Genomic DNA, 27439 nt, shown 5'->3' with positions numbered 1-27439 from the left:
ACCCTTGTGCCACATCCACAGCTCTGTGCTGCTGTGAGCTCCTGGGAACCTGTGGGGAAACGCAGCCCCAGGCCTGTGCTAGATGGGCCTTTCTGTACATCTCCACATAGCTGTGTCCAGAGGCTATCTGCAGGCACTCGGGTTCACATGACCTCACTTATTTTTTTTTACCTAATTAAAAAATTTGTAAAGGATGCCACAGCAACGTGGGCAGTAAGCTCCCCATTTCTCAGCAGGAGCTTGCGTCTCTTGATGTCAACAGCCTGAAGACCTCTTGTGAAGAGACCACACTTTACTGTCCCTTGCTTGAGGCACCCTGTGATTTCCAACCCTGGGCAGAAGCCACTTGTCCCAGCTGGTGGAGGATCCTGCCCTGTAGTCGTTGGGACCGACATCCAGATCTTCCCATCAGCTTGGTGCCCGCAGTGAAGACTGTCTGTGGGTACTCACGTGGTTCAGAGCTCTCTCACCATTCCCCATCCAGATCATTTGTATTTTCTTCCCAAAAGCAGCACAAGACACAGCTGCTTTGGCTGCCTGGGCCAGCACGAGTATGCCACTGAGGGCAGGTGGCAAATGCCGCAGTCACGAGTCTGTGTCCCCCACTGCAGCTGGAGCCGATGTCTTTGTGACAAATCCTCTCCTCAGTTCCAGCTTCACCTTGGCTGCAGGCCATATTTAAGTAGTTTTCCAGGGGCACTGACCTGCAGCTCCTTAAACGGCTCAGTTTTCCAGTTCGCCTGCAAACCGCTCACCAGTGAGAGCTGCTACCTGCCCACATGGCTGCTGCCCGCCTGCCAGCCTGAACGTCAGCTCTCTCCTCGTTGGGACTGAATGAGGGCTGTAAAGTCGCTTCTCTCTCTGCTGACAAAGGATGGGAGACGGGGCGGGAGCACTGACCCACCTCACCAGGGAGACCTGGCAGCGCCGCGGGGCTGGATGTGCTCCATGAGCGAGTGCGGGCTTGGAGCCTGTCTGGGGCATCGCGCCGCAGGCTGCTGTGGCCCAGACCCAGGCACCGGCTCTCCCCGCCTGCCACAGAGACCTCCTGTGGGATGCAATCCTAAAGGCAAATCCGCATTTCCACCCAAGCGAGTCTCCTGTGTCACTCAGGAGAAGAAGGGGCAGCAGGCTGGAAGGAGAGCGTAGAGCTTGCATGGTAAAAACAGGCTCTGAAGAATATGCCCTCTCTTGACTTCAGAAACATTAAAAAGCAGGTTTTCATGTGCTCAACAGGCAGCAGAAACTCCAGGAGAGGCCACAAATGCTGGTACACGGCAAAATCCTGCTGATAAGGTATGCAGATGGGCTCCATCAATAAACCCTGATGGAGACAGCTGATACCAAGAGACAATCCCTGCCCCGGAGCTGGCAGGGTCAGCGCCCCTCACCACACCAGAACACACACAGTCTCCCGAGAAACCCAATATATACTCAGGAACGGGGACAATTCCCCAGTCCTTTCATCTGCTGCATTAACCAAGTAGCTGTGACCTGCCTATCTGGTTAGATAATGGGCTGTAAGGTATCTCTATTGTAATGGATTTATTAAAGACCACAGCAAGCACATTCCTCCCTGCAGGAAAAAATACCTTAATCTACTGCAAACTCTCCTGGCAAAGGCTCCTATTTGAACAGACCAGAGATACAAGTTTGTTCTGGTCTGGACAGTGTTTGAAGTTTCTTTTCCAGCTAATGAACAGACTTGTTTATAATGAAAGGACAGAGAGCATCCAACTTTCTAAACAAGCGACCTCATGGCGCTCTGTTTTGCAGCCTGTAGCTATGGCTAACCTGCTGCGCAGTCTCTGCTCGCCCCTTTATTTTCATCTCAAATATAAGGAAAGTCTCCTACTAAATCAAAGACCTTATTTTCTTCAACCCCAGCCTCTCTAACAAGACAGAAGAGGAGTCATGGGTCTTCCACCACATATAAACCAAGGGCAAAGAAAATTACTTTCCAGACTAATTCTCAAACCCAAACACTTGCAAGATGTTTTCTTGCCATGCTGGCTTACCTGGCAGCATTGGAACCTAACAGTTGCAGAAGAGCTGGTTTCTACACAGAGATGATTATTTCTAAATAAGGGTCCAACAAGAAATAAAATAAACCAGGCAAGCGTCGGGCCGGGCTCCTGACATGCCTACTGTCCCTGGAGGCACCAAAATGCCGGGGACAGACCCCGCCATGCCTTCCTCCCTCATTTCCAAGGCTCGTGCAGGCACTGGTGGGGTCACTGGAAGGGCTGCTCCTGGCAGTGTGTCCCAGTGCACCGGGGGTGACAGCCACTGGGTCATTTCCAAAAGGCGCCAGCGGAGCAGGCGCTGGGGTCAGACTCACCTTGGCACTCCACGTCTGGGTCGCCCCAGAAGAGCTCCTGGCACTCCCTGCAGGTCCGGCCTCCGAAGCCCGGCATGCACTGGCACTGCCCCGTGAACTGACAAAAACAAACCCCACACCGCAGACGTGACCACCTCGGCAGCTCAGCCCCACGCTGGCGTGAGGGCTGGCCGCCTCAGCACGCCCCACACTGCCCTCACGCCCCACGCTGCCCTCACCTCGTTGCAGGCAGGGCCGCGGGAGCGCGCGGGGTCGCAGCCGCACTGCTCGCAGCCGGCGCCGCTGGCGAGCCGCCACGTGTGCGGGGCACAGCGGTCGCAGGTCAGCCCCACCACGCCGGGGAGGCACCGGCACTGCCCCGTGGTCGCCTCGCACCGGCAGCTCTCCGAGCCCTCGCAGTCCTCCCGGATGGTGCCCAGGTAGTTGCAGACGCACTCTGTGAGGGAAAGAGCACGGCGCGTCCCGTCAGCCTGCTGCCTTGTTACCGGACTGCCCGGGGCTCAGTGTATTCTCCGAGTCCCAAGAGGTGCAGGTAGACACTGGCACGTCCCAATGCCTGTGGCCAGGCCTGACTAACCCAAGGCTGAACAACACCCAGCATCGCACAAGAGCCCTCCTCATGTCCCAGGCTGGCCAGCTCTATGGCTTCTGCCCCGGAGACAGGAGCCCCGTGTTCAGGCAGCTCAGCCTTCCTCCCCTTTTCCTTTCCTCCCCCTGGACATAACTAAAGCCCAAGCCTGCCCGGCTCCTGTCAGCTGGCTACGGTGGCGGATCTGCTTGGAGCAACCGATGGCATGCCAAGCAGAGCAGGGCTCCGCTCACCCGGCCAGCGAGCTGTCTGCCCTGCCGGGCTTCATCTGGTGCCGAGGGAGAGGAGGGTCTGCCTCCCCACCGCCCAGTTCGGCTCCCCGCCACCACCCTTCCTCCCGCTGTCCAGCCACATCTGCAGGGACGCTACTGTAAACAGAGGCTAAACCCTCACCCCACCACCCCCATCTCTGGAGAAGAGGTAAACAAAGACCTCTAACAAGAATGCAAGAAACACCCCTCCGGCAAAAGCCTCCTCCTTTCAGCACTTTAAATGCTGCCCCTGCTCTCCCTGTCCAACACAGAGGGGTCCCCTCCCAGCCAGGAGCCCCACCGAGCTGCAGGGCAGCCCCATGCAACTCGGGCTGGAGGTAATGAGGTTTCCCCTCAGCTCCAAATGCTCCCAGGTAAATCAAAAAGAGTCCAGAGGGCCGCTGCCGCCCCATGACATGGCTGGCAGAGGGGCTGCGGCCGTGTCTCCCCACTCACTTCTGCAGTCCTGCTGCAGGGCACTCCCGTAGTAGCCCTGTTTGCAGAGGTGGCAGTTTTCCCCCTCCGTGTGATACAGGCACTTCTCACACGTCCCAGTCTTCTTGTCGCAGGCCTCCGGGTCAGTGGTGTCGATATTGTTGTTGCACTGGCACGGCTGGCAGGCGCCGCCAATCTCGTCGGGGCTCCCAAAGAAGCCAGACGCACATTCATCACATCGACCGCCTGTTTGAACAAACAGGCACGGTGGGAATCACGAGCACGGCTCGCTAGCGTGCAGTCCCATAAACGGCAAGACTATAAAGGCTATTAATGGGGAGGCTGTTAATTGGATCATGCTCAAAGCAACAGAGGCAGCGCTTGGTGAGACCACGGCAGCTTGGGGCAGCGTGGGTGGTACTGCCTGGGGCACCAAGGCACGGTGCTGCAGCCCAGCTGCTCATCCCCTTGGTTCCACTTCTCTCCGGTCCACCTCTGCCCACCACCAGTCATCCCTTGCCAAAGTGCTGGGGCTGAGGTTCACGGTGGTGCCAGCATCGCCTGCGCAAGCCCCTCTGCCCCGGCACCTTCCAAGTGCTGCCAACCTCCAGCAGCAACACATTGATGTAGGTGCTGTGGTCATATGAACATACCCCTTCTCACCAGCAGGCTCAACCCAACCACCCCCAGCTCCACGCACCCGCCAAGTACCTATGTATCCCACGCTACAGACACACACGACTTGCAGCGTGACCGGATCCTGGTAACAGCCGCTGGCAAACTGGCGTCCACTCTCGGGGCCATCAGGGCAAGGGCAGGGGCGGCAGTGGTCGCCTGATCCCAGGACGGGGTCTCCGTAGTAGCCAGCCTGGCACCTGCGCAATGGGGTACACGGCATGCAAAGGACCACAGGCAGACAGACTGCAGCCTTGCTGTAACCACGCTCAGGTTTTCAACCGCTGTGAAGAACCAAAGGGTAGAAACATCCTTCTGGCTCTCCCGTGCTGCTCGTGCTCCAAGCAGCTGTGCCCACAGAGGTAAATCTGTCTGGCTTACGCCAGCATAAGAGCAGGAGACCCAAAGCAGATGCTTCTCAGGAGGCTCGCAATGGAGAAAGCCTCTCTGAAGCCCCAGGGTCCAGCAATGTGCTCTTGGCCACTTGGGCAGGCGCTGCTGGGAGGCGCAAGGCTGCGGGCAGGGAAAAGGGGGTCCCCGCTCCCATCCTCCTCCAGGACCAACCAGTGCTGCTCCAGCTCCCAGAGGCTTTCCCTGTGGCTTCACACACACCTATGTGACATTGCCGGAGGGGAGCAGCTGCTGTTCCCCTGCTGCTGTGGGGAAGGAGAAGGACCGGGGCCAGGGTGCGCGCCGTACCTCTCGCAGTTGTGCCCCGCTGTGTGGTCCCGGCAGCTCAGGCACTCGCCGGTGTAGGGGCTGCAGTCGTCGGCGTGGCCGTTGCAGTGGCAGGGCTGGCAGCTGGGGAAGCCCCAGAAGCCGGGCAGGCAGCGGTCGCACTGCCGCCCGTACACCCCGGGGAAGCAGTGGCACTGGCCCGTCTCCACATCGCAGAAGGTGTTGTAAGAGCCTCGGACGTGGCACTCGCACGCTGCAAGGAGAGCAGGAGAGGGGCTGTGTTTCCACGGCAAGCCCTGAACACAGGGCCCCGACTGCAGCACAGCCCAGAGCCAGGGTTTAACGTACGTCGGCATCCACTCGGCCCAAACCCGAAGGTGCCAGGGGCGCATCTGTCGCATTGCCTTCCGACAACGTTGGGACGACACTGGCACTGTCCTCCGCTGGGGTCACACACCGAACTCAGGGAGCCCTGGGGGTCACACTGGCATGCTGAGTGGAGAAAAGCATCAGGGAGAGTGAGCACCACAGTGCAGGACATGAACCACCTGTCTCACCCCACTCACACGCCTTCCCCGTGCAAACCACTCTGCCTGCAAGCACCCTCCAGCTCCAGGCACAGTTTGCCCTACAAGTAGATGGTTACGTACATAATGCGGTCTCGTGTAACAGCGCAGAAATGCTGAATATGATGTTCTTGCAGACGTCTGTCATGGGGGTTTTCACAACACTCCTGCTGTTTTCCAGACACCGGTACCTTTGGAAAGTTTCCCAAGCACTGTTTGTGACCACGTCTTCGCCTGAGCCTCCCACTGTGAATATGTCCAGCGATTTGCAGTGTGGCATGAGAACAAGCTACAAAACAATTTTACAATGTCAAAGTGTCACTTTTTACAAATAGCCTCCACCAAAATTGTGAAAATTAGGTATTATCCCACTTCCTATCATCCTTTTTTGGCCAAAAAGCAAACACCCAGACAGAACATGGAAGGCAAATCATGGTATTTCTCTAGTTTTTGGTGGAATAATTCTGGCATCTAGCAAATTCTTACCAAACCTACCAAATTCTATCCATTCAAGAGAAGAAGGTTGACATTGACATTCATGACATACATGACATTCAATAGCCTCTCCAAAGAAGCTACCCGCCTGCAGAACTAGCTGCAGTCCTGTAAAATACAGCAAAACCTCTCAGCAGAAAAACCCCCCACATATTTTGAGACTGAAGAAACCTACGCTGCTTCACATTGTTGAGTTAAAATCTGGCTTCAGCCATAAGCAACGATCTTGTAAAATATTACTTTGGATTTACACAGACGCATGCCAGAGGAGAAAAAAACATTTTCAGGCTTTTAAATACGCTTTTACCCCAGAGCATCCCTGAAATAATTCCTGCTCACAGAGTCAATGAACGTGTAGGGGCTCTCCGTCTCCGTATCCACCGAAGAGTACTGGGGCAGCTCCAGGCGGATGGTGTAATTCAGCCCCTTCTCGAAGCAGACGGGCCGTGGGAGAACAACATATCTGGATTAGGAACAGGAAGCAATTCTTACTTCAAACATCCAGCACCATAAAGTGTTTCAGGTGGCCCTATAAAGCAATCGAGATAACGGAAAGCAGCCAAGACCGGGCAGAACAAAAGCTATGATGTAAAAGAGGCAGTTTGGAGGCTTGTGCAAGTCAGAACCGGAAAAGCTTATCGGCAAGGTAAAGAGTCGTACCGATGTTCACTCACAGGTCGTGCAAACACTTCCCCCCCAAATCAAATCAGAAAATAAGAATAAACTGAAAAATTTTGAGTCTACAGGCACAATGCTATATATGTTTTTATAACCCATTGGAAATTAAATTTCATCCATTTCCAGAGAGGCCACAGCAAACTGAAAACATGACATCACTCTGTTTCAGTGTTTTAAATATTTCTTCTCCTTTTGGCCCACCCAGTTATACTGACCTGGAGCCGGGTGACAGTGAGACGACCTGATTATCATCATCAGGAACTGTATTACCACACCGGCTACCCGTGGGAATCTTGCCTGGGCGCGAGACGCTGATCACAGCTTTTTCCCACTGATCTGGCAACTGCGAGAAAAATAAAAGTTGATCGGCACCAAGCAACAGCCATAAGCTCCCAGGAGCATCCGGAGCTCAGGCCAGGACAAGCGCGCGCACGGATACGGTGGTCACTGTGCTTCAGCAGGGATGGGGCTGCAGCTCCAGAGTCAATGCAGCATCTACCGGCTGCAGGCGTGGGCTGAGACAAGGCAAGGCATCCTCCAGCACGACCGCCCCTCTCCTTACCGCCCAAAAAACCATGACTAGGTGTAGCGGGTCAGCAGCCCCATCTGCAGCACAGCATCAGTGGGGGCTTTGGTGACCTCCTCTCCCCCCACGTCTGGGTACTGCGCCCAAGTATTTCACTGCAGTCAATTGCTGCCAAGCTCTAGGTAAGGAGCTGGGGGGATTTTTCTCTTTCCCTTCATGCTGCAAATTATCCACAGTCCAAACTGACTGCTTGCAAACTCTGGGCTGCAGGCATTCAACATCCAAGAAGGGCCATTTGTCTCCTAAGGCGCATAACGGTGTTTCCATCCATTAGAAGGCCTTCTGTCTGATGCCAAATTTATATTCTAATCTGTCCTGACAGGACTTGTCACTTTTTCATTTGCTCATTAAACAGGTGCTGAAACAACACAATAATGAACAAAAAAGCAAATAATACTAGCGATAGTCCATATCTTCTTGGATTTTAACACATCTCAGACATTCAACTGAGCGTCCATCCTTGTCTGAGTCCTGATGACTCATGGAAGCGCCAGGCTCCTGTCAGTCATGTACCAGCACAGCCAGTGCCTGCCAAGAGGCAGCAGTGCCCGTACTCACAGACCTACCTGCGGCTCGTAGCGGACCAGAATATCGTACTCCATGGAGTAGGGGATGTTGTCGATGTAGAATTCCAGGTACGCCCCCTCAGGGACCCTTACAAATCCTATGCCTGTCCACGATGGTGTGCGGTCCGGCGTGTACTGGCGCTCTATTATGTTTACTCCCTACAGAAACAGGGAACAGAGACCTTAATACCAGTACATTAAATTTGTGAGCCCCACAGGAGTGCATGGAGTGATGAGTTCTGCTGATGGATCACTTCTGGATCACACCATCCATCTTTTGCATCTCAGAGAACACAAATTCTCTTTTAAACCCACTCGCATGCACACTGTTGCCCTTCTGTTTAACAATATACAAAAAGCAAGAAAGGTAAAATAAAACTACACTGCACAAGCCTTCATCCATTTCTCTGTTATAGTGGGGAATGAAATTTAAAAACTTGCTGTGCGTAACTAACCCACCAGCTACGACATCTCATTTGCCATAAGGACTTTCACATCATACTTGTAGCAGTAGGATTTACTACAGTGGCACGTAACTGCTCTATTAACAGCTCAAGCTGAGTGCTAACTACTTCCTGACTACACCGGGCTGCTCCAAACCAAGCCACTGCTGAGGATCACATCTGAAAAGCAGATCACAGCCGTCATGAGTAGGGTGTCACGAAATAGCAGAGATCCTAATCATCGATAGACATCCAATAATCACATCAATACGTGGTCACTCCTTTCAGTCTGAGGTGCCAAGTTTTTATCTGCTACTCTTTATGTAAAGCAAAGAGGGAAAAGGCAACAGAAATCGGAATTGTGTGGTGTTCAAACTTCCCGTTTCAAATATATCTGCATCCATGAATAGTTCTCTCCACAGAACAACATCCTGTGCATTTCTAAGGAAGCTGCTTCAGCAGAAAGGGATAAAATGTAAGGAAATGTCTCTATATGTACACATATCACTTCAGGATGTCCCCTCATGTATTCCTCACACTCTTTGAAGAGAGCCTGGCTGTAAATTATTACCCTGTGGCTTTGCCCAAAGGGTCGGAGCTCCTCAGAAAGGATGGCAGGCAGCACATGAGCAAGGGTATGCAGCTGTGGGGAGTATGGGGGCTTGGTACTGCCCGAAAACCCCTGCAACTCTGTGCCACTTCCTCTCGTCTTGTGCTGGGCCCCTAGCTGGGAATTCAGAGTTTTATTCTGCCACCAGATTTGTAAGAAAGATTTTCAATATTGGCGTTTTTTAGAATGGTTGGTTCTGAATGTTTCAAAAGGTAAACCAGCAGCACATCCCCTCGCTCTCCTTGGCAAGGTGGGTTTTCACGCCAGGCTCCTCCATCCTCGAGCCTCAGCAAGGCCTCAGGTACCACCTCTCCAGCCAGGCAGGCACAAATGCACCAAATCCCCCGTGCCAGCTCACACGCCCTCCGCTGTGGTCCAGCTTCTGCTCTGTGCTGTCTTCCCTCTCCACAGTTATCCAACAGCAAAAATCCTCTGCCTCAGCTGAAACTGCAAAGTGGCTGCATTCTGCCTGAAATAAATTAGGACCACGTGCCCCAATTGCAGGGAAACAAGGATCTGCTGCTTAACAGAAACCACCATCTCATCTCCCTGACTCCTTGCTGGAGGCAAAAATAACTGATGTAACCACCTAGCTGCTGTTAATGTATTAAAAGCAAGGCTGTGCGTGTGGTGAACGGAAAGATCCAGAGACCCTGATGTACCACACTAGCGGCAAAACAACCTAGAGGCAACCTCATTTGCAAAAACACTTTTTTGCACAATCAGTTATGGTTATAGTTATTAATAAAATAAATGCTACTGATGTACAGAAACTCTAAAAGCCATGGCAACGTGCTTAAATGTGCGCTTTGTTCCCCGCCGGTTTCAGTGGCACCAAAGAGAAGAGCCAGTATGAGTGTCCCACCGCTCTTGAGATAAGAGCGGAAGAAGTGGGTGCAGTAGGCACATATGCAGTGGGGTACAGAGAGGGATGCTGACAGGAAACGAACTGTACAGTCATGATCAAAGAAACAGCTTTAAAAAGAAAAATGGCAGTTTCCCCCCCTAAATTACTACATTACTTCTTGGTACTGAGATTAAAGAGTTACAGATTGACGGCTTCTGATACAATTCAGTTTTGTGTTTTCCACATTTTAATTGCAAAACACTCAGGGTATAAAACAGACGCTTCCAACACCCAAATGGTGAAACAGCTTTCCCACAGCTGTCCAGACACACCAGCCCACTAAAACTGCTACTCACGGGACCCAAGCTGGCTTCCTCCGCCTCGTAGATGTAATGATCGAGCGAAATGAAGTAATAGCCAGGTTCCACCTGGTTGCACTGACGTCCAAACATGTGGGGCCGGCATTCGCACTGGCCAGACTCACTGGAGCAGCTAAAATGGAAGAGCATTGAATTTACAACATTTACAACGTTATCTTGGCCATGCTGAGACAGTGCTAGAGCTGTCTTCTGCTTTGACGTTTTAAGTGACGCAGGAGGAGAAATGCTTCTGGACACAGCTGCATCTACACTCGAGATGTTCTCGGGCTCTGCAGCTGGACCATCTGCGCTGCTAAAATGGCAGCACGGTCCCGGGCACAGTCTTGGTTCAAGTCAACTTATCATTCTCCCAAACAACTCCTAGGCTCAGACTGGGAGCAAGCACGGGCAAGGGACCGTTTCCAGTAGGCAGTTTGCATGTGGTTTCCTCTGTTTAGATGATGAGAGGATTTCATGCTACGGATGCAGGCGGTTCCCTGGAGCCAGACGGCAGTCCTGGGAGAGCTTCACTTCTACCACAGACGTAGCCAAGAGGCATGTCTGTCCAGCAAGCCGAGGGCAGCCTTCGGCTCCAAGCCTGCAAGCCACGCAAGCAGCTTATCTGTTCGTATGGGCTCAGGCAAAGTAAGAACATGCATGACGCTGCACGCCCTGGGTTCGTCGAGCTGCTCTCGTACGCTGCAAAGCACATCCCAGGAGGTCACCCACCAGCAGCTATGCCCAGGGGAAAACCATACCTGGCAGCTTAAAGCAGCAATAGCAGTAGGACGGACACAGCCAAAGACATGGCACAGAAAGAGCCATCGCTGGGGAATGAAGAAGGTCTGTCCAGGGTGACAGACAGCAGCTCCACTTCCTTCACACCAAGCCGTTTTCTTTCCTCAGTAGAGCTCTATCTCCAAATTACCTTTTGGTGGTTTTGTTGTTCCCAGAGAGTCCACCACACATTATGAAGAACCCTTGGGCAGGCTACATTTTTGCATGCGCCCAGTCACTTTTTCACAGGAAGGTTTCTCGGTCCATCAAACTATGTCCCTTTCTCTAAATTTGAGTTCAATTTAGAAACATTTTCTGAAGTCAAACTCCTCTGGTTTCCGTGGAAAATCTCCAGGCTTCTCAAGCCCCCATTCTATGAGTAATTTTTAACCGAAACCACTTTTGTAATTGCAGAGATCCACTTCAACCTTCACTTTGAGATGCCAGAAGTGCCCCCAGTGCCCCAGAAGAGGAGCTGGGAAGTTTCCCCTCCGGGGACGGTGATGACTCCCCGCCTGGCTTACAGCACAGGGGTGAATTCCGGCGATGAATTCCAGGCGACGTGTGGCTGCCCCAGGCACTGCATCCCACACCCTGAGCCGGCAATTCCGCAGCTGCGGAGAGGAGCCCCAGGGAGGGCGAAGATCCCACTTCCCGCTGATGCTCCGGAGCAAAGCCGGGAGCTGGGCTTCGAGGTACAGCTGCTCCCTGCCTGTGCCAGGATGCTGCATGTCCCCTCCCAACGTGGTTTTGCAATCACTGGGCTCAGCGCAAGGGAAACAGGCTGTAAAGCCGTACCCCAAACCCCCGGAAGCAGCTGCACCAGGGGAGCTGTTATGATCTGTGCGCAGGGAGCAAACACGGAGGAGTAAATAATCACTAACAACCACATTGCTGTCTGCCAAAGCGTAATAATTCACTCGGGAGCAGAGGGGAGAGATGGCCTGTGGCCATTCCCACGGCGATCCCCACTGCAGACAGGGTGTCCGCAGGCTGTGACGACCTACAGGAGTCATACCAGGACCAGTCCCTGACTCCCCCGGTGTGGTCCCACAGGCTCCGGTGGGAAATGGTTTGTCCACCCCATCAGGAAACTTCTGTGGCTTCAGACAAACGCAGGACATTTCAAACAGTTTGTGGTGGCAAGTGGCAGGGAAAAAAAAAAAAAAAGGCGCAAAGAAACATGCTGCTGTTGAAAAGCCTGGGGTCGGACACGCACCTAACACACAGAAAACTGCTCTGGTCGGAGCAGCAGTCAGGCTACCCAGCACCCCTCTGATTAGGCATTTGAGCCAGGACTTTCCATACTCTTACTGATGCATGCATCTTCAAAACCTACGCTTTCCTCTGAAAAACCTACACCTCCCCAGTGGGCACTTCCAGCTCCCCATCCCACCCCAGGGGCAACACAGCAGTACCATGCAGCTAGCGCGCTTCCCCCAGCGCTGGTGGACAGACAGACAGACTAGCAAAAGGGCCACTTTGGGAGCAAACCAAGAACCAGCCCGATGGCCCATCCCACCGCTTTGATCCTGTGAGAGTAAAGCTTTGACACAGACCATACCCCGGGTCACAACCAAGGCAGAGCTCAAGCCACGGTTGGCTCCTAACCCTGGCTGACCGCAGGCAGAGCTACACTAAAAACAGTTTTATGTGTTCAGCTGCACCGGTGGCACAAACGGAGGCTGCTCAGCATAGAAAAGACATGGATGCCTCTGTCACCCCTTGCTGCAATGAAGATCTGCCACTTTCTGGAGCAGAAAGATGGTCCCAAACATCCTCCTCCAGAGCACATTAAGCCCTGGACGTTGTGGTTGCAAACGAAGCGAAACTCACTGAGGTGAATGATTACAGGAGAGTAACCGGGCTGAGACTCACTTGTTGTTCAGCGCTCCTCCCTGGTCGCAGTCGCACGGCCGACATCCATCCATGTCATTGCTCAGGCCCCAGTGCTCAGGCTGCGGAAGGAAACATCACCAGCGCTGTGACTCGGTGCCAGCTGAACCCCATCTACACCAAAGGCACATTTTGAAATATCCAGCATAAGCTACCCCAGACTGCCTCCCAACTTATGAATCCTGCTCCCTTGGTTGTGGGTCTGACCCCACAATCACCAGCACAACCCCCCCACCTGCTCTCCTCCACCCTGCTGACCATCTCAAGGGCTTGAGGAAAAACCCCACATCTTTCTGCCTAGCTTTAGAAGTAACATTCAGGAAGATCCAAGCTCAGAGACCTCACTCCTACCACACCATTTACACCAGTTTGGGCTCCTGACCCATGAAGAGCTTGGAAAATCACAGCCCAGTATGTCACACCACAGCACACAGCTGCGCGTGGGGCTTTGTGCAGGGCGCTGCCCTTGCAGGGCTGCTACTCTGCAACTCGCTTGTTGGAAAGACAGCCAGACTTGTTTAGCGTTTCCATGCAGTTCACTGTTAGATAAGACAGCCTGTCAGTGTTTATACAAACACATCCAGTTATCTGACAGTGTGTTTCTATAACGCTCCAGCAAGCATAAACACTGTATGGAAATGTACACGTATGAAATAATCCCTGCCTAAAGTAACAGCCTGTACAGCAAGCAGTTTTTTTGGTAACACTGCTTCTCTGACCATTCTGTCTTTCACCCCAGCGAGGGCTCCAGCAAAGCTGCCCCAGATCCCTCATTTTCACAGAGCAATTCACTCCTTATGGTCCCAGGAATCAACCTAGATGCTGTTGCCCGCCTTGACGTGCCTCCCAGCTCTCCGTGACACGGCGTGCTTCATGGCTCCTGGCACCCCGAGATGCCCGCTCAAGCCCGAAAGCCAGGTGCCCGCTCGCAGGCAGGCAGAGATGGCGGCCAGCATCTTGCTCCACGCTTTCCTAACGCCAGCATCTCCTCATTTATTTTACAGTAAGCTACTTACCAGGCAGCGATCGCACTGCTTTCCTGTCACCAGGCGCTTACAATAGCAGTTTCCTGTCTCCGAATCACAAGGATTCCCCCCGGGATGGGTACCCAGAGGATTACACGCACAAGCTAGATTGGGAAGTACAAACAGGCAGGTCAAAACACAGGATCGGAGTTACATGTTGACAGTATTCAGCTGAAATATTCACATTAAAGCTTCCCCTGAATTCCCCAGGACAAAGATTAATTGCACACTTTGCCCACCACCCATCACAGTAAAACTTCCCTGGCTTAGAGACTTATAACTAAAAAAAAAAAAATAGGGAAAATTCTGCTATTTCCACTGAATACACTAGAAGGATCAGTTGGGGAATGGATTTTTAAGGGCGGGTGGACTCCATGCTCCAGCAAGTCTACAAGAATGTTTTTCCTTTAGCAAAAACATGAAACAAAGGGAAAAAAACCACCCCACAAACCAACTTCTCCCGGCTCTAACAGCTCCTCAAAGAGCTTTTGATCACACATAAAGGAACATATGTTTTTACTCACACTGACAACCCGCTGGGTCATTGGCACTCAGGCCATAGAAACCTTCTTTGCAGAGGTCACAACGCTCCCCTTCGACAAATAATTTACAACGGCATTGTCCGGCAATGAGGCCAGTGGAGAAATCAGTGTAGCGATCGCAGATGCCACCATTTTGGGAGCCAGCTGGGTCACAGTTGCAAGCTAAGAAGGAAGCATCGCGTGTGTTTTATTAACTGCTACAAAAGAAAAGGCCAAGTCTCACACTGAATTATTTAAATTCAGCTGCTGTGTAGAGAGAGTGTATTGTTCCTGCAAGTATTAGACATTGGTTGAACACATACTGACCGACAAATTTCCAGATTCTCGAAAACAAAACCAAACCAGGCTCACTCAGGACCTCCAAGACAACCACCTTCCCTCAAAGGGCTTTGTTCAGGAGCATGTCATTGGCCAAAAGAAGGCCACTAAACAGTAAACTCTCCAGGGAACGCCCTGGAAGGCCACAGCAGGGATGCCACGGCCATTCCCACCCCGAGGAGCAGCGCTGCACTTACGCTCACAGACGTCGGGGTCCCGTAGATCTCTCTCAGGGTGCTGGAAGTAGAAGGGCTTGCACTGCTCGCAGTTGCGCCCTACGGTGTTGTGCTGGCAGTCGTCACAGACCCCTCCGCTGGTGTTCCCCGTCGTCATGTACACAGCCATGTCGAAGTGGCACTGGCTGGAGTGGCCATTGCAGTTGCACTCTGTGACAAAGACAGAAAGCAAAGTAAGAGTCTGCTCCCAGGAGAGATGCAAGTCTGCAGGAAAAACACACCAAAGTCAACCAAAAAACATGCAGGACTATACACTGTCACAAGTTCCCAAGTAACAGAATGTAATGCTCACATGAGACTGCAGTCCTGTGTTTTACTTAAACTCACTTTTGCATGCATTACTATTGCGGCCTTCAGCAGGGCGCCAGGGTAAGTCATGGTAGAAATCCAAACACTGTTCACAGTTTAACCCTTTGGTATTATGTCTGCACATGCAGTGCCCATGGACCTGTCATGAAAAAAAGAAAAATAAAAAATAAAGAGGAATATAGTTGGTTATAAAAAGAGGAAGGGGAAAAAAAATGCTCCCAATACTGCAAAATATAGCTAGTACATAATGCCTGTACTTTTCGAGTCTTTAATGCACGTAACTGCACGTAGGAAGACATAAAGGGCCACAGAGCACCCTTCACCTGCCAAGGTAAGGAAGTCCTCTACAAATTTGTCCTTCTTTTCTTACCAGAACTAACGCCTGAATAAATGTTTTCAGACATGAACAAGGAGAGCACAGTTCCACCTCAGTAATCACAAAAGCCTCTTGGACCTAAAAGTTAGCTGTTTATTAGCTGTTAATTAGCTATTAACATGCATCTAGTTATATCAGCACATGAGTAGCCCAGTGCCTTCTTTCCAGCCCTATCCCGTTCTCATAGTAAAGACAACAGACAGTTTGGATGGGTTTTATCCGTCAGCCCCAGACTCTGCCTCTACATGCACAGAGCAAGCACTAAGCAGACCAACAGTGACTGCGTGGCAGCCGCTGCCTCAGCCGATGGGGACTGCAAGCACTGGAGCCCTGATTTTGCAGTCAAGGCCAGTCTTGCTGCTGCTCCGGTGGAGACACTCACGAAAGCGCAGGGCAACGGAGCATGCCTGCATCCCACAGCCCTGGGGCAACCCACACAACCTCCCCGCAGGCCTCCACATTTCCATCCAGTTAATAACTCACTCATTAACAGGCGTGCTATAACTACTTGTCAGGCAAAACTCATGGGGAAAACCAGAATCCAGAAGGGATGTGCCACTTGTGCAGCAGTGTACAGCAGCGAAGGCAGCAGGATTTTCCTTCAGAGCCTGCTGATTAGGGCTACAGCCTCCACTTCTCAGCTGATAACGACCGCTACAAATGCAGGTAGAGTTTGATTCACAAAGGTGGTTCATCTTTTGATGCCTCTATTCACTTCAGTTTTAGGGTAACCACGTCAACCCACACACCCATCTCTGGCCCCACAGGGTTACACTTCCTTCCTGCATTCCTGCCTTTTAATTTCACCAGCTCTTTAACATAATTACAAAAGGAATGCCACAACAATTTTCACCTAAACTGAGCTCTCTGTGCTTGATTAAAACCAGTAATGGCAGATATGTTTGCTGAGGAGGAGGCTAGTTTTAACAGCTTTCTCCTTTGAAAATTAAGGGGGGGGGGGGGGGCAGAGTGTAATCTTTAAATTTGTGCTTAGATCACTTCAAAGAACCACAGACGGGAAGAGCTTTATGCAGGAAAGTGTGAATATTTACCATTCCTTCCACTTCTTCGTTAAAGCCATCCACTGGCGCACACTCGCTGGCGTGTCCATAGCAGAAACAGTTCCCACGAACCACCATGTCGTAGATGGCATAGTAGTACTTCTCCCTGATCTCCATCCTCGAGTCCAAGAGATTATCTCCCAGCGTGTGCAGCTTGATGAATTTGACTCTCAGATTTGTGATCTTTAATAGGTCTGTAGGGGACACCAAAAAAACCCAAACTCCGTTTTGGAATCATTTACCAGCTATTGTGCCGAATGGGAGGAAGCCAGGAGTGACTTCCCAAGCACACTTTCTTGAGCAGATTAGATCAGATTTAATTTCAGCACTTACATACCTACACATCACATCACTTCATACTTCCAAATTAAAAAAAAAATACATTATTTTACTACAGGTTGATCACTGCATAAGTTAGTTTAAGCTTAATGAAAAATACTAGTCTATTTTATTGTAGACATACACAGGCACAAACACAAATATTAAAGGCACACACAACAACAGCACCACTGAAAAGACACTAGTTCTTTGGGGCTTTAAAACGTAGAATGGGCAAGGACCTGATATTAAGGAACTGCCAACAGCTGAACCAGTGTTACAAGCCTTTTGGAAAAAATCTTAGTTGGAAACAAGACACGAATAATTGTTTTCTTATACACCCAACTTTCCTAGCAAATAAAATCATCTTGCTAAAAGAAGCAACATCCCATCACTGACCAAATACAAAGGAGAAGTTCTCGAGGGATAATCCATGGGAAGACAATACTAGAGTAATTACTTCAAACTGAGAATGTGTATTAAATCAGAGGTAAAGTTTAAGGCCAAGCACTGCAGCTCCCTACTCAGGCCAAATGCCCCACGAGGTTTCTCTTTGAGCCACACTCAGCAACAGATCTCTCTACCTTTGCATTCCTGGATTGTCATGACCGTACAGGAATGCTACAGTCATTTGTGTTTTGCAACCGCAGTGCTACCAAGGCCAACCATTATAAAGTCATGACTCAGATGTTCTAAAAAATAAAACACGATCCTTTTGATTTTAGCTAGAAATGCAAAATTATGTAAGTACATATGTACTTCTGTTTCTTTGCTTTCTGAATAGTGTACAATCACGGAATCACGTTCCAAAGTTTCTCTCAGCAACTGCATGTATCTTGGGGAGAGCGGGTCTTTAACGAAAATAAATCCCTGATCAGTTAAGAAAAGGACCAACTACAATGATGCGTGTAATAGCAACCACTTGAGCTGACAACACTGATCGTTACTTCCCAGCACGTCACTGTCTGAGTCAGGAAAAGAAGCCATACTGCAAATGTATTCACATGACTACACAACTGTTATCAGGGCTAATGCGTGGCTTCACTTGTGGCTTACTGTTTATTGTAAGCAAGTAGGTACAGAAATGCTTTCAAATGAGCTTGGAAGGTAACTGCATACGTACTTTGAATCCTTGGACTGTATGGATCTTCAATTCGAAAAGCAGGATCTAAAACACGATATATTACCTGGAAGAAAAACGGTACAACAAAAGATTTGTTTTCAAAAATAAGATCATATGAATTTGTATGGAAAAAGGCTATACAATAAACACATTGGGCAAAAAAGCCCTCTGACCTCTCCCTCTGTTGAAGGTTCAATGTCAGAATATCGGGAATCACAGATGATATCATCCACTTTCTTCATAGGTCCAGTTGAAATCCCAGGAAATGAACTCTCACAGTCATATGCAAAATACCTATATACTTGCCATGTTTTTCCAAAATCAGATGATCTTTCTATTAACATTGCAGCAGGACGGAATGTCTAATAGTAAGAAAACAAGAGGTGGTTTAATTCAGCTAATTATTACTTGCATTTACATTGAATGCTTTTATGTGTGAGCAATCCGCATGTCTGGATTTTAATCTCTCTCCCTGCACTATTTCCAATATTTGGAAATACTAGAAATATTTTTCTGCCGATATCCCACATTCTGCCCAGAGGCAGGTCTTTGGAATAACACGCACCAAACCGCACGTTACCCATCTTTAAAGAGACGGCACTCAGTGGCCAAGCGCTTAAACACACTTACAATAAATAAGCAAATTTGTAAGTTTTTTTGATTCCAAATCGTTTCTCAAAACTGGGGGTTAAAGCAGGGCTTTAGGGAGACAAAAGGTTTTTTTCCACTGCTTGTGGAAAACAGCACAGCCTTCTTCCTTGCTGCACCTCCTTGCCTAATCTTCTGCAAGGGACCTAACAGGTCTCCTCTCCTGCCTTGGGGACAAGAAGCCACTTTCAGTGCTTCCCCTCCAGCTCTGACGCCCAGAAGCTGAGCAGATGCTCAGAAAAGCCCTGGGACTGTCCACCTCTCTTTGTCTGACCACACTACCTTTTGTAGTGTCTCTGCCACCCAGTGCCAGCTGTCCTCTGTGCTGCATTGAGAAAACCTTTTTCTTTAAGGAGATTGAGAGGCTCAGCTTCATCCACTCCTGCTGCATTCGACCCCCCCAGTCCCAGTGACCCTACTCCAGCCGGCCTTGCTCAGGCTCTGGCAGGCTGCATTTACTTCACACAAACCACTGACCTTCTCACCTACACATATTCAACTCCAGAACAACCAGGTAATCAGATTTTCAAAAGGTTTTTAACCCCTCTGACCTAAAAATCTCATGTTTCAATTTATGAGCTGCATTTCAAAAAGCAGATATTAATTTAACAACTGGCTTACATCTACCAAGAAACGCCAACAGTCTCTTCATCAGTTTTATGTATTCAGATGAGGCCCTCCCAGCACCAAGCACAAAAGCATTTCAGTCACCGCTGGAAAGAAATTTTCTTTCTGCTTCCTGGCTGGAAATATCACCCAACTTACAAAGCAGTATCTCACCCAACAACAAATGTAGCAACCCAGAGGTAAGGTAGCTCAAGTGTCTGCCACACAAAGTCAACAAATCATCATTAAAACTTTCTTTCTCCCCCTCCTTGTTCCTCCTGTCTGCAGACCAGGCCCAGCGGCACCAGGCACAATGGCCGCAGCACCCACATTGGGTCAGGGGTCTCCTGAGGGTCCCTCACTGCTGGGGTCCAGCAGAAAGGACCAGTTTCCACCTCAGCCAGCACCGTGGGGCAGGGGGATAAACACAAGCCAACACCACAGGAGAGAGGAACCAGCTCCCCTAGAAAGCTGACAGGTGAAAATTAAAGAGATTAATTTGTCTACATGCAAAGAGCAGGGATTTAGCCCTGCTGGAACTGCAGCTTCTGAAACCTCAGCTGAAGGTCGCCACTAGCGCTTGCCTGCGATTTAGGATGTACGGGACATAATCTGCCATTCCAAGACATCTGTTTGTAAAGAAACAAAGACACTTTGTGTACAGATGTTCCTTCTTCCTGAAGACCTTTCCATTTGCCAAATGAAAACGATACCATGGCCAATTTTTTTTTTAGGAAGAAAAATCCTTGCTACTATGTGATTTAGCAGTGATCTTCTAGAACACAGCCACCAGAGAGATGCACCAACACAAGCCCCAGCTTCAGTATGACTCCTTCTGCAGCCTCACCGGAGTTCAAACACAACTCAAGCCACAAGTCACGACTGAGCCTTCCTGTGTGATTTCAGCAGGAGTCAATAATGTCTGACAGCTCTAAAAAATCAGGGAAAACAGCTCAGACAAAGCCGAAATCCCACATATCAAAGAGTTGTGAAGGACTATGAGATCTCTTACTTCCTTGTGTTTTGGGGGTTCGGGGTAAGGCTGTGGCTTCCTTACCTTGAAGGTCATGATGAGATGAGTGAAATGAAACTCGGCCTCCAGGTTCAGCTGGATAGTCACATTTTCCAAACCTGCAGGAGCAGAGAAAAGAAGCTGTGCAGCCAACAAGGACACCCTTCAGCCTCTACACCTGAATTTCGCCAAAGCTCTTTGCTTCAGTGATGCAGGGACTCTTCTTCGCCGCTTGGCTCTGTTGTTATAAATGGATATGAGGGTTAAGCCCATTACTGAGGTACGGGGGAGACACCAAGGACCTGCTGAAGAGCGTATCGCATGTGGGATTCCCGTGCATCATCTGCACCAAACACGTTACACTCAAAGCGTGAGCCTGCACCGCCATTACTTCAGACTGCGGAACACAGCTACCGTCACCAGATGCAGGGTAAGGACGGGGACTGCTACGGGCTGGATCCCGGCACCGAAGCGCCCAGTGGCTGGTACGGCTTGGGGTGCTGAGCCCAGGCCTGTGTGGTGGCCCCAGGCTGTCCTCACACACTGCAGCCCGTCTGGCAGCAACACAGGCACAAGCTTCTGCAGCCCTAACACCCCAAAGCTCACCGATGGCTCCTGTGGGCGGTTTCTCACCTTTCTTCACTTGCTCTGGACTCTCCTGTCCATCAGGAAGCAGGAACAGTTCCTTTACAACCTGGTTTTGAAATACCCCTAAAGCAACTATCGCAGCCCTGCTTTGCAATCATGAGGGCTAGGAAACTGGTGAGAAGCAAAAGGTTTTCCAAACTCTGCTGTATGACTACCTACACCCAAGGACTCCACACAGAAAGGAAGAACAACAGTTACAAATATTATTTTGTCATGTGAAAAGACCTCTCAGAACAGCTGGATACTAATTATACTGTAGTTAGAAACTCAAAAAAAAAAAATCAAGATTTACAGAGAGGAGAAAGGGTAAGAAATTAAAATAATAAACCAATGAAGTGCTTAAATTTTCAACCAGCTGTAACATTACGAGGGGCATGCAGCAATGGTCCCTTCTGCTATATGCCTGAATAGAAGAAAATATGAATTGGACAGAAAGAATCATTTGGTTTTCATTGTTCAAGGACATTTTCATGACCTTATGAGCTCAGAACTTTTCTGTGTGAATGCTGCCAAGCCCGTTGCAAAAAACATGAATTTTTTGGAACGCTGGAAGAGAGCCATTGGAGACAAGCGGCTTGCTAGGCTGATCTAAATAGTTAAAAAGGATTTAGTGAAAACCTTTCTTTACTGGGCAGCAGAAATGTTACAAATATTACCATTTTATTTTCATATACAGTAGGACAGCTACTGCTAATGCATTTGCAGTAATCTCATCCTGTCCAGCTTTAAGGCTTCAGGGTAGGACTGGCGTTTGAGAAACCTCGATGCCTTGTTCTGTGTTTGTGAGCAAGCCAAAAGCATAACCATAAAAGTAAAAATGGCAGAGGAAGGATTAAAAAAAAAAAAAAAAAAGCCACCAAACTAACACGCAACGTTTTTTTAACTCGCTGGCTCGTTTCTGGTGTTCATTGTACTGTTTGGCATACGGATAGAGGAACCCAGGGAGCCCAGTTTGCAGGGTCAGAGACACCCCCGGCCATGCCCTCCCGGGGCAGGGCAGGGAAGCGGGAGGTCTGCAGGCAGCCCCCAGGTCTGCAGCGGGGCTCCTCCTTCCGCACCCTCCGTCCAGGCCAGCGGCGCGGGGAAGCCCTGCGGGATATTTACTGCTGGAAGGCTGCTCCGCTCCCGCTGCCCGAACACGATGGAGAGCTGGAGCCAGTGTGGGAAACTTTTCTCTTTAGGAAAGGATTCTCGCAAAGTGGTGGGACGGCTCTTCCTAACATCCCGGAAGCCCGAGGGGGTTTCGTTAGGAATTAAGGACTGCTCCAAGGCACACAAGAGCAGCCAGTTTCACTCAGCCCTCCTTGAACAGCAGGATCCTTCACAAGGCAGCAATCACCAGGCCAGAGCTAACAGCAAACTTGCACGTAACCTAAACAAAGGAGGGAAGGCACCTCCCAGCCCTGGAAACGGCTCCTGGACAAACCCCGTACCGTTTTCTGACTGCCACCAGAGCTTCAGGCGATTTGGAGCGAACGTGGTGACGACATTTTCAATGCGATGACTGTCAGGATTGAGAGTATCGTGGAAGGGATCCTCGGAGTCACATATGAAACATTTTTTGTCCTCCTGAAACAACAAAATAATCAGCATTACTGATTTTATCCGTGGGGCAATCGTCGTTTCCTGCAGATAAGAGTATTTTCCATCCATATCACATTCCACTCATTTTGCCTGCAGGAGTCATCAAAGGTATTTTTTTTGTTGAAAGGATAAGTGTGTTTGACTTTATGAATTAATGCAAATTGCCAAATGGAAAATATGCCAGGAATTCCATAAACTTTCTTTTTAGGAGAAGTGTGTTTTCTATCGAAGTTGCAGTTTCAGGAAATCTCTTCCAGCGCATGTATTCGCCAGCAGAAGTCAGAACCAAAGGCTGCATCTACAGAAAACTGCTGAATTGCTTCTGTACAAATGTACATGTGCAAAACTGCATCTTCAGTAACCTGTGTGAAATAATGCTAGCTTTTGGGAGCTAGCCTGAAGATGTCAGCTCTCTGCATTAGTGAGGCTCAGCGCACGCCAAGGGGCCATCAGTGATTTAGTGACCGAGCCCTTTTAGCGCAGGGTTAACTTTACTCTGAACCCAGCTTGCCAAGTTCCCACCTAAACCTTGCAACTTCACCTGGGACTGCAACCCCAAGCTACGCACATAAACCCGGTTTGCACACACGACAAGGTGTGTCCATAAACACCAGCTGGGTGCCAGGCCGTGTGCTGCTTGGGAAAGCCGGACACTTCTTCATCAGGAGGACAAAAACCCATCATGACTATAACGACAAATAATGCTATTTTTGCATTGTCCTGGTGCCTAAACCCACCAATTACCAATTTTGCAAGGCAGGATGTGAATTGAACCAAAAGAGAGGGTTCCTGCCCAAACCACCTCCCGGTTTGGCAGACTGGAGGGGGCAGAGGAGGGAGAGGAGCTCATTGCATCGCAGCAGTGAGCCCCAGCACACCAGGAACTCGTCACTGTCAAAAGCTCCACAGGCACCACTCCCCCAGCAGATCTACAGAGACAAATGCGGTGCTTTATCGGCCGAGAACACGAGAGCTGGCAGGTCTGCACCACGCAGGCTTTCCATCACACAGGTTTCGGCTCCAGCGGCTTGTCCGAAGCTTGGCCCCCAGGAGACTCCTCCAGCAGAGAGCACGGCAAGGGCGGGGGTTCCGGGGAAGACGTCCCCTCCTGCCCGGCTCCAGCCTCCTCTCCCCCAGCACCACAGCCCCCGCCTCACGCCACGACTCGCTCCTGCTCCCACCAAAACCGAACGCCGGCAGGCGCAGCCCTGCGACGCGCCCCGTGCAGCCAAGTCCCCTGCTATCAAGGGGATCCTTGGCGCCTTCCCACCATTCCTTCAACACCACCTGACAGTTCAGAAGGAACCGGGGACACCCCAAACGCTGCGTGAGGGGCTGTGAGACCAGCAACGAGGGCCCACGCGAACCTCCGAAGCAATGATTTTGCCACGGCACTTCAGCGTTATTTTGAGACGAGGGCACGCAACAAAGTGCCTTCGTTATCTTGCTCTACCAGAGACGCTACCGTCGTCGAACTCAACCCCGGCACACTCCGAAAACGCCCCGGCCAGGCTCAGCCCCACGCCAAGCCGAGCACTGACGGCGGCAGGCAGCGCGGGACGGCGAGACGGCGGGCGGGGGGACGAAGCTTTGGCAGCGCCGGGGCAGGAGCGGGCCTGGCGCCCCGGCCCCCGGGCAGGGCTCCTCCTGCTCCCCGCCGGGTTCCTCACCGGGCCCCAGCCCGGCCCTGTCGTCCCCGTAGCAAATCCGGCCGCAGACTGTCCCCTCACTTCCAGATCCACAGGGTTCCACTCATAACTGATGTTTTACCCTTCTCCACCGCCCCTTCCCGCCTCAGAGATTCTCAGCCTGGCGAGCTCCTTCTGGCTCAGACAGCAACGAGCTTTGTGCTTTCCACCAGACGTGCGGGGCAGCCTGGCTCGGAGCCCTTCGCTCGGAGCCCGTTCTCACGCCGTTCCGCGGCGGGAACAGCGGCCGCAGCACGGCCCGGGCCCCGCAGACCCCTCTCCCGCAGGAAGCTGTCCAGACGGCTCCCGGCGCGCCTGGAAACGCAGCGCTGGCCGAACGCGCTCCTCCTCCCGCACCTCGCGGAGGGAAGCGGGGCCGGCAGCCCACCGCGGCCCCGCCGGAGACCCCCCGGGCCGGGCCGCTCACCTGGAGGTGGCTGACGATGCAGTAGGGCTCGGGCTGGCGGAGGCCGCAGGTGGAGGAGGCGGAGAGGCGGGCGGCGCGGCCGATGAGGAGGTCGCCGGTGGCCGGGTAGCAGCTCCCCTCGGCGCAGCCGTAGCTGTACTCGGGCTCCTGCGCGGCCGCGGACCAGAGCGCTGCGCGGCCGCGGAGGGAGAGAGGGAGGGAGAGAGGGGTGAGAGGGCGAAGGGGAGCGCGGTCGGGCCGGGGGCTCGCCCAGCCCGCCGTGCCCCGACGGCGGCGGGAGCGGGGCGGGAGTTACCGAGGCCGCAGCAGAGGTACAGCGGGAGGCGGCCCATGGCGGGCGGCGGCGGCGGGACGGGACGGGACAGGACGGGGCTCCCTCTGCACGCCGCCGGCGCTGGCTGCTGGTGCGGCCGCTCCACGCAGGCGCTGCAGCTGCCCGCGGCTCCCGGGGAGCGGCCCCGCGCCGCCGGGCGCCCCCGGCCCTCCCCCTCCGCCCCGCCGCCCCCGCGGGGCCGGGCCCGGCCGCGCCGCCCCTCCCGCCCGGCCCCCGCTGCGGCGCCGGGCGCGGGGGAGCGAGCGGGGTAGCGGCTGCCGTCGAGGAAGGGTAGCCCAGCGGGGGGGAAGCGGGGAGCCCCGAGGGGGGACTCCAGCCCCCCGCCACAACGAGCTGCGTCCTCCCCGCTGCTCCCCACCGACGGGGCGACCCCTCTCCCTGCCGCCGTCTGGGGGGAAGCAGTGCGGGAATGGGGGTTTTGACCCAGTCCTGCCTTCTGCCGGGCGTGCTGGTGGGGCTGGGCACCTGGGAGGGACGGACGGATGGACGGGTGGATGGATGGATGGAGCGTACCCACGCAGCAAGGCACGAAACCCAGCCAAGGGCCAGGGAGGTGGCAACCATCGTGCGCGATGCTCAGCATCCCTGCATCGCCCGGTGCTGTGGTGCCAACGCACGTGGGTCGGGAGTGCCACTCCTGGGGACAGTGGCCGTGCCGCCATGCATGCCGGGGCCTGGCCGCGGGCAGAGAGGCCCATCGAGCCCCGGCCAGCTGCTGCCAGGCTGCTTCTTGTCAGCTGGGAGCGTGCGGCGCTGCTGCCTTCGCTGGGGCGGCTGCAAGGGGCGAGTGGCTCTGCTGGACCTGCCCCCAGGCTCCCGGCCTCCTGCTTCGGTCCCCTGGGCTCTGCCGGGGGACACCGGGGCTTCGCCGGCTGGCAGCAGAGTCCCCTCGGCACCCAGGGTAGAGGGGTGCTGGTAGATAAACGCCAAGGAGCGGGTACGAAGGATGGACACGCTTGAAGAGCGCAGGCCGGGGCAGATGCCCGGGTGTATACACCCGTCTTTTGCTTGCACACGTGCAACACGTAAACTCACGCGTAAATCTTTACCAGGTACCGGTGTCCCTCAAGAACGCTTTGCCCTCGCTGTTTGCAGTGCCGGAGTGGAAACCCGCCGTCGTCTGCCCGTCCCAGCAAACCCTGCCGAGGTAGGTAAATATGTTCGTTCTCATTTTACAGATGGGTAAGCAGAAACAGAGCGATACCAAGCGACTTGCCCTAAAGGTTAAACACCAGGTCTAAAACACAACCCAGGACTCCCAATTGAAGAACTCGTGGGGCTGTTTCATTAAAGATACCCAGGAAATTAAACCATTTCGAGCTGACAGGGCAGGTATTGTAATTCTAAACCTCTTCTGCAATGTGGTCTTCTAAATTCACAAAACTCATTCAGTTTCCCAATCCTGCCATGTAAATCACAGCGTGGCTTTCATTCTAAGCTTCAATACAACCAACATTTTTTGTCCCACTAACAGAAAATGTTTTACTTTGCTGCCGTTAGAAACTGCTCCGGTCCGTGGCAGATGGGCAGTGGCGTCACCCCGTGTGTGACTGTGCGAGGACAGAGTGTTTCATTGCCACTGGATTTTTTTCTGTCCATCTTTTTTTCAGTTTTTATTGAAGTTTTATCCTCCTTTTTTTTTTTCTTTCTGTTTCATAGCCTTGTAGAAGTCCTGCCCTCCTTAAAACGGGCTGTGGGGAGCTCCTTGCCGCTGTGGTTAGGCTCCTTGGTGCCTTGCCGCGGATGGCATGCCGACGCCCTGTGTTCCAGCCTGGGGGTGACCCTGCTGCGTGGTGTCAGGGGTTGAGTTGGAGTCGCAGCCAAGGTGGTGGCAGCCATCACCCGTAACCGTGGTCACCTTTCGGAGGCAGCCAAAACCACCAGCAGTCACCATGTGGGTAGTTAGGTGCAGTGAACTTGTTCGTGTCTGTCGCTCTCTGTAGTGCTCTTGAGTTATAGCGAATGGGCGTATTTTAATTTGATTCTTCAAATGATAAAAATTCAGTTTTGTGTCTTGTCCTGTCCCTGTGGTTGGTGAAGCAGCTTTACAGTCCTGGGGTGTCTGTGTTTGTGCTGGGTTGCAGGTTGTCTCAAAGAACCAAATTTCAGAATTTGACCTCAGTGGGACCCACTTGATCACTCATTTTCTTCTAACGCTGCAGTGGTTAAATGCCTAGCAATCAGAGCTGATGAGATCATTTTTGATTGAATATATCCTTGATTATTTGTGGGTTTGGTTAAGCGGTGTTTGCATTTTGATTAATGTCATTGAAGTCAAAATGCCCTACAGCAAGATACAGATTTCAATTTTTTTTTTTAAGAAACAGTTTTCCGAAGCTACTTCAGCCCACAGGAAAGAGAGCCAGGGGTAACTAAAAACAGGTAATTTTGA

At 51.9% G+C, this 27439-nt stretch overlaps 1 protein-coding gene across 2 annotated transcripts in view; it reads right to left on the bottom strand.

Moving 5' to 3' along the window:
• The window catches only part of LAMB1 (laminin subunit beta 1), a 47021-nt gene extending 21917 nt beyond the window's left edge, over window positions 1-25104 (bottom strand). The window contains exons 1-23 of one of the 2 annotated variants that reach the window (XM_075429050.1): window positions 25009-25104; window positions 24714-24883; window positions 22448-22583; window positions 20412-20485; window positions 18274-18462; window positions 18101-18164; window positions 16651-16853; window positions 15241-15361; window positions 14875-15063; window positions 14342-14521; window positions 13809-13921; window positions 12775-12854; window positions 10117-10252; window positions 7861-8019; window positions 6924-7051; window positions 6370-6493; window positions 5620-5824; window positions 5318-5461; window positions 4991-5222; window positions 4328-4491; window positions 3638-3862; window positions 2560-2777; window positions 2342-2438 (exon numbers count right to left, since the gene is read on the bottom strand). In XM_075429050.1, the coding sequence (XP_075285165.1) occupies window positions 2342-2438; window positions 2560-2777; window positions 3638-3862; window positions 4328-4491; window positions 4991-5222; window positions 5318-5461; window positions 5620-5824; window positions 6370-6493; window positions 6924-7051; window positions 7861-8019; window positions 10117-10252; window positions 12775-12854; window positions 13809-13921; window positions 14342-14521; window positions 14875-15063; window positions 15241-15361; window positions 16651-16853; window positions 18101-18164; window positions 18274-18462; window positions 20412-20485; window positions 22448-22583; window positions 24714-24883; window positions 25009-25045 (3388 nt within the window). In that variant the 5' untranslated portion in view covers window positions 25046-25104. Of the gene's footprint in view, window positions 1-2341; window positions 2439-2559; window positions 2778-3637; window positions 3863-4327; window positions 4492-4990; window positions 5223-5317; window positions 5462-5619; window positions 5825-6369; window positions 6494-6923; window positions 7052-7860; window positions 8020-10116; window positions 10253-12774; window positions 12855-13808; window positions 13922-14341; window positions 14522-14874; window positions 15064-15240; window positions 15362-16081; window positions 16102-16650; window positions 16854-18100; window positions 18165-18273; window positions 18463-20411; window positions 20486-22447; window positions 22584-24713; window positions 24884-25008 lie in introns of those variants that run through there. The other variant, XM_075429051.1, reaches the window with a different exon arrangement.
• Window positions 25105-27439: the final 2335 nt, after the last annotated feature.

The sequence above is a fragment of the Opisthocomus hoazin genome, chromosome 8 (genome assembly GCF_030867145.1).
Source record: "Opisthocomus hoazin isolate bOpiHoa1 chromosome 8, bOpiHoa1.hap1, whole genome shotgun sequence".
Taxonomy (NCBI): Eukaryota; Metazoa; Chordata; class Aves; order Opisthocomiformes; family Opisthocomidae; genus Opisthocomus; species Opisthocomus hoazin.
This window is presented reverse-complemented; position numbering and strand designations above follow the sequence as displayed.